General features: G+C 37.2%; 1 protein-coding gene across 2 annotated transcripts; it reads right to left on the bottom strand.

The window, feature by feature from the left end:
* Positions 1 to 3,802: 3,802 nt before the first annotated feature.
* Positions 3,803 to 10,059, bottom strand: LOC132295224 (cysteine synthase). Of its 2 annotated transcripts, none has more exons than XM_059793394.1 (11): positions 9,923 to 10,059; positions 9,224 to 9,293; positions 9,003 to 9,112; positions 8,820 to 8,877; positions 7,844 to 8,107; positions 7,622 to 7,759; positions 7,439 to 7,490; positions 6,188 to 6,267; positions 4,499 to 4,558; positions 4,305 to 4,385; positions 3,803 to 4,113 (listed from the first exon to the last, which is right to left on the bottom strand). In XM_059793394.1, exons 2-11 carry the CDS (start codon positions 9,263 to 9,265, stop codon positions 4,021 to 4,023), a joined length of 978 nt encoding a protein of 325 aa, XP_059649377.1. In that variant the 5' UTR covers positions 9,266 to 9,293; positions 9,923 to 10,059; the 3' UTR covers positions 3,803 to 4,020. The 2 variants fall into 2 exon arrangements, with proteins under 2 accessions (XP_059649377.1, XP_059649378.1); XM_059793395.1 differs by having other exon boundaries at positions 9,934 to 10,051.
* Between the last annotated feature and the right edge of the window lie 412 nt (positions 10,060 to 10,471).

Raw genomic sequence — 10,471 nt, 5'->3', positions numbered from 1 at the left:
AAAGTGCGATTTGCTACACAAAACAATGATATTACATATTATGTTAAATCAATTTACCATCAAAATAAGCTGCAATTACAAAGTCCACAACAAATTAGTAATAAGCTTGCAAGGTAAATATAGTAATATTCCACAAGGGTTCATTATCACAACAAGATAAATCCCTAGAATTTAATAACCACAAGAGTTCGTTATCACAACAAGATAAATATCTAGAATTCAACAAGCTACTAAATACAATAATGTTTCTACACAATATATACAAGCTATACATGCTTTAAATCATAAAACCCTAAGTCAAGCATATGTTATGCAATACAACAATTCAACAAGCATGTAAACAATATATATTAAACTCCATAGGCACTAAAACACTAAGAACATAAGCATACAACAACCCCCCACCTCACTAGAGAATAGAATCTCTTGAATCCAAGGCAAACAAACACAAATCGGAAAACCGAGAAAAGTTGTTCTAGAGAAGAAAGAGGGGAAGGTTTTATCTCCTAAATGCTAAGCTCAAAAGTGAGAGGAAGAGGCTTGAATGTGAGCTTACAAGCTTAGGGTTTCAAGGCCAACAATGGAGGCAAGGCGAGAGGTTAGAGAAGACTAGAAATTCCACTAACCTAAGGCAATTGATAGTCAAACACACACATACCAACACTACCTCTCTTACACACAAATGCAAGACTCAATCCTTGGCCTACAGTTGTCACCAATCCAAGCACCCTCACAAGTCTAAATCATAAGCCTACACTTGTCAACACCCAAGCCAACAAGTGTTCCAATCCTAAGACAACAAGTGGGTGAATTCTCACCCTGCACATGTCATCATCTAAGGCTTCCAAGTGTCACCACTACAAGCCTACAAGTGGACCAATGAGAGCGCGACACTTATCACACTTTACGAAATTGCAAAAAGGTACCTCCCCAAAATATCTCACAAAATAAATTACAAAATGGTCCCTAAGAAAAAAATAATTAAAAGTATATTTACGCAAAGCACCACATAAAGCGAAAATGTTTTCAAAGAAACTATGCATCCATACCCCTCAAAAATTAAAGACAAGCTAGCATACTTTCTATTAAATTAAATCATGCATCGACGTTAAAATAAAATGAGGCGAATGCATGCGGTGCCGGAAGACGTTTCCGAACACAAAACCCTAAGGCGACGCGAAGGGAAAAGAACAAATAAACAATCGAAATAATTAATCAATTAAATAAATAATTAAAAAATACTCATAAAAAAGGAAAAAATGACGCGGTCATTATAGGTCCGACTAGATCTGATCCCAAAAAAAAAAAAAAAGGGAAAAAAGAAAATACTAAAAAATAAAAATAAAATAAAAGGGACAAGTCCTCACAGTCAGACCCAAAGGATGGCCTAGGCAGCTATCAACTATGACTGCGAACCCGAAAGGAAAAACTAGATTCCCCAAAATATACAAGTAGGTGAGGTTCAACAACCTCCACCTCAATAAGGAGGCAACATTCCTCAAGTTGATAGAGCACACCCAATGAATTTATTGCTCAGCATCAACCTCCTTCAACCCCATGAAATAATGCCATTGAGAATGGCAATTTGGGGTGGGGGGAGGGAATGCTTATAATCGCCAAGGAAATGTTTCTCAGGGGCAGAAAACGAGTAGGATAGTAATGGGCCACCTAATGGTTGGGAATGGTTAAAGAGTTTGGAACGGCCAAAGAGTTCCTCCCTCGCCTCCATGTTACATAACTTATAAATATATGCCACGTGGGGGGCAATATGCGGCACCCCACCACTCCCAAAACCAAAACGACTATGGTAACAACGAAGGTTTCCAATAGGCCTTCAAGCCTTGCTTGATTGATCCGGTTCCTATTTTGTAATACTTAAAGTCGGCCAGGGAGCAAGCACCACTGCTAAACTTCAATGATCATAATGGTGGTTATGACTATTTTGAAGGTGGAGTACATGTCGAGCACGTGTGCATTCCACATGGAACCAAATGATTGGACCACATGCCCTATTCTTATTCTCTAAGCCTAAACATGGATCCGTCTACCTCGCGAGGAATGTCAGAGTGACATTTTTTGCGCCTACCTAAATTCCACCTAGACGAGCCCTTTACTCAATCCTGCCAAGCCCCATGCTAGGTTATGACATGGTACGCTCGGATACCAGACCATAGCCGTTCAAAGCAACATCTCTGCACGACAGATATCTACTCCCGTGATACATGCCTTGATCGTGACCATGTTTCAAACGATCCTTTTTTCAGGACACTTTCCGTGAAAGTGTCTTTGTTAGAGTGTTGTAGGAAACAAAGTTGTCATCAACATGGCTTTTCCCCAGGTAGAGGGGTCAAGACGCGGATGTGCCAACCAAAGCAAACAAACCATTTGTTAGCCCATCAAAGGTTAAATCGCTAGTGCTTGTCCCATCACCACCGCCATGCTCTTAGACCAAGTGTTTATAACTCAACATAATCCTAGGTTGTACTGAGAGTTCCATGTGTTATTATTCACCACGAGTTCTCTCTCCTTGAGGTACCCAATAAGGTGAGGTTGTAACACCAGACTTGAGACACAAATGTGTCAAGAGTAGTAAGACTTTGAAGGGTGGCCCCTCACCCTTCTGTGCGTATTTCCCTCTTATACGCGAGGTGACCGTCTCGAGGTGAACCCCGCGACATCACAATGAATCATGCTTCCCTCGCGCGTGGCATTTCTGTCAGTCCTTTGTTTTGCTATCCCTTCAGAGGACCAAATTGTGTGCAAACACAAAACAATAGCACTATTACCTTCAGAAAAATGCTTCCAAGTGATAGTTTATTATACTTGTCCTAGGCCAAAAGGTAAGTTTTTCAATCTAAATGATGTTATATTGAAATATAAAAGGTACAGCATTAAACTGGAATCCGAACCCTAAAGGCTATTGTTGTCTTGAGGTCAATACCTCCTTAGATAACAAGGACGTGACAATTAGCAGTTGCTACTACTAAAAAAGTGATAGGAGACCACAGTGACCAAAATCACAAGAAGAGACAGAAGGGTGTGAACAAGTTCGATAGAAGGTGTCATTTAGTTCATATCTCCAAAAAAATGGAGATCCTAACAACATGGATCAGTCAGTCACTTAAATCCTCTTACCATTGAGTAGGAATGCAATTTGAGTCGTTGATCCAAGCCCAACCTTAGCCCATATTAGTCCGTGCATGGGTTTAGACAACTGCTTTTGTTACTCCAATTGGTCATGGGTTGAATTTTTTCGACTCAAACTCAATTTGGGTTGGAGTTGAATAAAGGTCTTAACCAAATCTGACCTATTTGATTATTAGTAATAACATTATTGTTGAACATAAGCTTTAACCCATGTTTATTCCAAGCCTAACCCAACCAAACCCGAGCTCAACATGCGCTGTAGAAAAATACACTAGACTTGAGCTTGTTAGGGCTGAATGTCAAGTTTGGCTCTCCAACTTGTTTCTTTTACAATAATATATTTTGGATGAAAAAATACCTGAAGATACTCCGCACGCACCCATAAGACTTGAATCCCTGACCTCCCCTTTAAGGAACAAGGGCTTTTACCGCTGGACCACTTGGTCCTTTGGTGAGTCTTTATTAAAATTGGTATGCTTGGATTGGAGGCCTCCCTGCACACCGGAGGTTTACCTTGTAGCCAGGTGTCCAAAGGTTGTTGGAAGGGCTCCGTCATAAAATAATAGTAATAACAACAATAATAATAATAATAAAAGTTTATTTGCAGTGTAACACCACAATCAACGCAACTGAAATCATAGGGAAAAAAACCGTATAGGAAAAAAGAGCGTTTTATTTCACAATATAGCTTTCAGTTCCAAGTCCAACCAAGCAATATTTTCCCAACACAAACATCGACTTCTATACTAATTACGGTACTTATTTCGAAAACCATAAAAAGCAAAATCCCCCAAACCATGAACCGTCCTCATCTGCTGGACCAAACCACAAATAAGACACAATAGTGCACCATACTAAAGCTATGAAAACACCTCAGGGCTCGAAAATCATATTCTCTGCCTCCCGCTTCAGTGAATCGAACAATACAGACGACAGATACCGCTCTCCAAAGCTGGGGAAGACCACCTGTTGAGGTAGAAACAACAGATAATTTTTAGGAACTTAAGCTTTTATAATCTCGCCAAAACACTGGTGCAGTAAGATGAATTATTCCAAGCCATTGATATACAACATCAATGATATTTTAGATGAAACAGAGGTTTAAACAAACTTTTGTGGAACTGCCGCATCAATGGAGAACGGAATAACAAACTTACAACAATGAGTTTTCCAGCATTTTCTGGCCTCTTTGCTATCTGAATAGCCGCAGCAGCTGCAGCACCGGATGAAATTCCTACCTGTAGCATTACAATATAACGCGAAGATGAACTAGAATTTCCAGCGACTAGAAAGAAGTTAATGATTCAAAAAGCTATGAAATTTACACCGAAACAGATTAATGTGTCCTCACCAGCAAACCTTCTTTCAATGCGAGAAGCTTAGCAGTTTCAATAGATTCCTCACTGGATATCTACAATTCCATACAAACATCAGAATTCAGTAATATTGTCCAAGATTAGTATTCAATCTGAAGGGTAAAATAATGGCAGTAAATCCATGGAAGAGGTGAAAAACAATTACACAATCTCACCCGTACAAGCAAACAGGAGCAAGTATCAAAATAAAAGAGAAAATAAACTGACTAAATACCAATGTACGCAAAGGCAGTGTTTGCTCAAGCAAGTATGAACATAACAGTGGAAATAACCTCTCAGTAAATAAACACGCAAAAGTATGTTCCATCTCACAATGGGTCTAAGATTTCTAATTGATACAAAAGCCGATCACGGTAAGGGATCCCAACATATCAACTGATCAATTCAATTAGATTAACACTTTCAACAAAAGATATATCTCAACAAATTGTGCACTTCACTTCCCTTTCAAGAATCCAAAACACGGTTCTTAGGCTACTTTCCTCCCCATGCCACCCGAGAATATTAAAGTTACCCAGTCCAGATCACAAATGCGCACTTGCAGGCATCATTCAGCAAGGAGAATTTGAAAAGGACCAACGGGCCAGTGGCCTAGCCGTATCAACCTCTTACTTTCCAAAGGGAGGTCAGGAGTTCAAGTCTCAATAGAGACGTGTGTGTGAGTACCAACTAGGAAAAAAAAAAAGAATTTGAAAAGGCATTCCTATTTTGTTTGTATAGACCTTCAAGACTACAATGCCAAGCTACTCAACATGTAAAATCAGAGATCGATAAAGATCTGGTAATACTCTTCGTTTACTTTTGCAATCTGATTTGCAACACACAGGAGCCTGGGGAGAAAGAGGGAGAGCGGGTTATTGAATAATCAAATTGAAGAATTCTCTTCTTCACAACTCCATACTGAGAAGTGCTGAAACTAATGCTATGTTCCCAAAATTGAATTCTACCAATGGTCCCCGCCCCCCTTCACCAAGTGATTGTATCAAAACCAAATCAAAACATATATGAGAAAAAAAGTGAGGGCATACCCTGATACCCACTTATCCAAAAAAAAGAATGAGAGCATACCCTCACCTTACAACATGATGGCTTGAATATGCTCATTTCCAAAAACCAAGAATAATGAAAATTAAAAGAAAAGAGAATCTGTTTAGTCAAATATTCCAAGATACCCCTAACAACCAACAGAAAACCTACTAAAAATGATCACCAGCTTGCAAACCAAATCTAAAAATCAGTAATATGGATACCACCAGATTCAAATACTTCCTAAAACACCATTCTAGCCACCTGATTAGCACCGGGAACCAAACCTTAATGAAGATTCAAATTTCTTCTGCTGCTCCTAACAATAGATGTAAAAATATGTCCGAACACAATGTTAATTTTTGAATCAAGATTGAATTGTCTTGGAACCAAAGAAATAGATGATCAAAAGATTTAAAATGACCCAAATTCTAATGAAATATTTCAAATAGCCACTCCAGGACTATGACAGCATATGCACAGTCAAACAATAAACCAATGATGTTTTCTCATTGCACACAACTTTAAAGCACCTTCGAGTACATATACAACAAAGAATAGTAACAGTAATGTATAAATAGATATGTCCATATGATTACTGAAACTGAGAATGTCTCATCAAATGTTTTGGGGCTTACTTGAACAACTTCATCAATTATACTGACATCCAGTACTCCAGGAATGAAACCGGCACCAATTCCTTGAATTTTGTGAGGTCCTAAAACATTTGAAGTATGCAATTCATTAAGGTTAAAATGAAGACAACTAATAAGATAATGTTAGTCAATAAAGTGCCCGAAAAGAAACAAATTTTAAAGTATGGGTAATAGCTACAAAAAGAAGATAAATGGCAGTGAAATGACAAGGAGGTCAGAATTTTCATGGGTGGTTTCAAATGCCAATGTCAAAGCATATATTGCAACTCAAATTATATGTCTAAAGACGAATCAATGGTGCATTCATATAAAAGAGAAATTGGTAGACAAAATGTGATCACAAATTTTTGAATTGTTTTGAAACGTAAAACCATGAGATGTTTATGAGATGGATGCTTATTGGCAAAAGCATAAATGGTATATCGGGATTCAAAGTGATATTATGCAATCCCCAAACAAACAACAATAATTGAGAAAATGGCATAAATGGCCAATCATGCTGCTTTAGACATTAGAATTCTCACTTATATCAACTCTAGTTGCTGCAAGAACTGTGCTTAAGGCCATGTGTGTTGATGACAACCGTTAATTTAGCACATGGGGCAAAGAGAAAAAGGCAAGCACTGTGCTTAAGGCTATGTGTGTTGATGACAACTGAAGTTTAGCGCATGGGGAAAGGAGAAGTAAGGTCATTATATAGTTCCTGTCCAGTAAATTCTAGAATTGGGATGGGTCTATTGAGCAAAGACCCTACCCCTCATCTTTATTCACACAATGACTGCCCTTAGTCCATTACATATAGAAACCTCTGTAGCAAAATACTGAATGATACCACATAAGTTTATTCTTCGCCATTAGATGCGGATATCAATACCTTTCACAAAAAATATTCAAGAAATATTTTGTACTGCCATACCAGATGATTCATAACCATTCTGCCATGCAGATTTTTGGCATCAAGTACTGACAAATTGATCTAGTGCTGCCACTCATTTGACATGGCTCCGTGGCTATTAGTGTAGGAATACCCATGCTTTAATACATGTCTCACATACAAGACAAGCCTAACAGAACTACTGAAGGTGTAGTCCTTTCCTCTATATTATTAAACCAGCCACTCCTTCCATCCCCTCAGTCCAAAAAATGATCTAACTTAAGTCAAAAGGTATGGTCGTTGAAATGACAATAAGGATATGGAAAATAGTAAGTGCAAATGTAAGAGTTGTGACTCACCAGGTTTTCCTCCTGACAGCACTGCACTTTCAACCGGTTCTACACCATATAGCTAAACATGAATATAGAAGGCAAAATAGCAACATAGGAATGAGAACATTTGTTAACTGAAAGAAGGAAAAAGAGGAAAACTAAATAGCTCATGATTTTTCCTACTATATTAGAGAATGAATAAGAACTAACCTTGATATCAGGGTTTTGCTCTTTAAGGAACTTCCCTGACCCTGTCACCGTACCTCCGGTCCCTATCCCAGAAACAAGGGCATCAACTTTCCCGCCAGTGCCTTTCCAGATCTCAGGTCCAGTGGTCTCATAATGAACCTAAACAGATGTTATCAGCCAGATGGTTAAACTCCCAAATCAGCTACACACATTTAATGGTATACACAAAAATGCAGAGAATACCTTGGGATTGGCAGGGTTTTCGAATTGTTGAAGGATATAAGCATTGGGTGTCTTTGCCAGTATTTCTTCAGCCTTCTGAACAGCCCCTTTCATGCCCCTGGCAGGATCTGTAAGAACCAACTCAGCTCCAAAAGCCCGGAGGATGATTCTCCTTTCGAGACTCATAGAAGCAGGCATGGTAATGATTAGCTTGTAACCCTTAGCAGCCGCCATAAATGCCAAGCCAATGCCAGTATTACCACTTGTAGGCTCAACGAGAACACTCTTCAGAAACCATCAGACAATAAACGACAGTTAGTCTCTCTCTTATTTATTTATTTATTTTGTAGGTAAGAAACACATACAAAAACTCATAAACACACTGTTAGTCAGTTTCATTCATATGAAAATTGAAGGAACAACAAACAGCATGCCATATGCATTATACAAGATACAGGAATGCTCACACTACTTTGACAAAATCAGTTCCTGTTCAGCTAGTTGCTGCAACTTACAATTTCACACTGTCCCATGAGAACAATTAGATGAATTTGGCATGTTGAAATGAAAGTTGTATGACACACACACACACACAAAAAGTAGTGGAAATCCCACAAAATATCCCAAGATGATAGTGATGCATTAATGTTATGTCTTATCTCCCTATGGTGTCGTATATCACCCAACACATATAGGAACCTCAAAACCAAGTTTAAATGGTAGTAAATCTATCTAATAATAAAATAAGAAATCACAAGATGAATTACGAAATGGAAGTAGATATTCTTCATGAACATCCTATTTTGTATGACCATCTTGCATGATGTAACGAGGAAAATATGAAAATAATGCAAGAATGATGGTCAATTTGGTTTAAGATAAACAATGAAAGTGAAGGAAAAAATAAATAAATAACTCAAGATGGAGCAAAGATATAGAAATGTAAAAAAATTGGAATCCTATCAAACATGTATAAAAGAAGGATTCAGTTACTAACCTCGCCCGGCTTAATTAGGCCTTTCTCCTCTGCATCTTGTATCATGCTGTAACCAATCCTGCATCCAAGGAATAAATTTTAAATCAAAATTAAACAAAGTACCAATGATGAAAGATTCTAAAAATTGTAATAAAGATCAAAATTAATAAAAGAAAAAACCAATAAATTCATCCCGGAAAATACCTGTCTTTGACACTAGAGCAGGGTTCCATCATTTCTAGCTTGGCAGCAATCCTAGCGACACAGCCATCCACTACGTTGTTGAGATATACCAGTGGTGTGTTACCTATCAACTGTACAAGCCAAAAGTGAAAATATTCCCATCTTAGCAATGGTCTTCAAATATTAAGCTGAAAGAAGAATAAAATAAAAACAGCAATGAGATAGTTATGAGCATGGCTTACTTGGGTAACATCTTTTACAATTGCACACTTATCCTCCGCCATTTCGGTCAGGTCACAGTCGCAGCAATAACTAGTTGAAGAATCATAAACATCAATTAGGAAAATTATGAAAGAAAATATAGGGAAAAATAGCTATAAATCCTTATAAATTTTATTTCTTGGCGAAACCTGTGTAACAGCACCTAATTTGAGGCGAATAGGATAAAAATTTGTTGTCTTACCACTAACATACAATTTGCTAGGAGCAAAAAATCAATAAAGAATAACAAAAAATACACAGATCCAGCCAAAATAAATAAATAAAACACTATTAACAATCCTGAATTACTAAATATTAGAAAAAGATTCGATCCAAACACGAAATGTAAGAACTTATTTCAAGAATATTGAACTACCACGACGATTCTGATTCAATCCTGACTTCTTTCTCAGCAGCCAAACAATATTGTTTTGATTTCAATATAACAACACAATTATCACTTGTTTTGTTTTTTCAGTTGTCTGAATGGTTACGCAAGTCTAGATTCACAGTACCGATTTCTATTCTACTCCGGACCTCTTTCTCAGCAGCCAAACAGAGCTCACACAATGCAGAACTTCGAAGCAAGATTGAGTGATTAACAAACAGATACATGTATATATATATACAACGAAATGAAAGTCAATTTGTGAATAGAGTTAAGAGTTTGATACTCTCACCTATGCAATACCTTGTTGAAGCGATTACACAGAGAGAGAGCGCAGCGGAGATTGTAAGAAATCTGTCCTCGTGATCTGGGAAATGTCTCGAGTGTTTGGTTCTACGACTTTTACGCTCCGCCGGCTGTACTTTTATACCTACTCCTATATGATAATATGGGATAATTACGGAAATATGAAGTTTTAGAGGCTACTTGGTTTGTAATTATGATATGAAAACTGTACAATTAAAAATAATTATTTTTAAAAAATTCAGTTATTAAAAAATATTATTTTCTAAATTCTTTAAAACTATTTCAAAATTACAAATTAATCAACTTCATGGATTTCAAGTATTTCTAAGTACTCCTCTTCTGAGTGAACAGGGGTACGTCTCTTGTGCACTATCAACCAATGACATGGATAGGATTTTTTATATTTTTATTATATACCTTAATTTTTTTAAAATTTATAAAGATATTTTCACTAAAATTACAATTCAACCCATCAAATTCTTTTTTTTTTTTTTTTTCATTTTATACTTCAAGTTTTTGATAATTTATGAAGATA

Source organism: Cornus florida, unplaced genomic scaffold, assembly GCF_030987335.1.
Source record: "Cornus florida cultivar Cherokee Brave unplaced genomic scaffold, ASM3098733v1 CherokeeBrave_3.0.0_Hap2_Chr02, whole genome shotgun sequence".
Lineage (NCBI taxonomy): Eukaryota > Viridiplantae > Streptophyta > Magnoliopsida > Cornales > Cornaceae > Cornus > Cornus florida.
The sequence above is the reverse complement of the archived record's forward strand: the minus strand, read 5'-3'. Positions and strand labels throughout refer to the sequence as shown.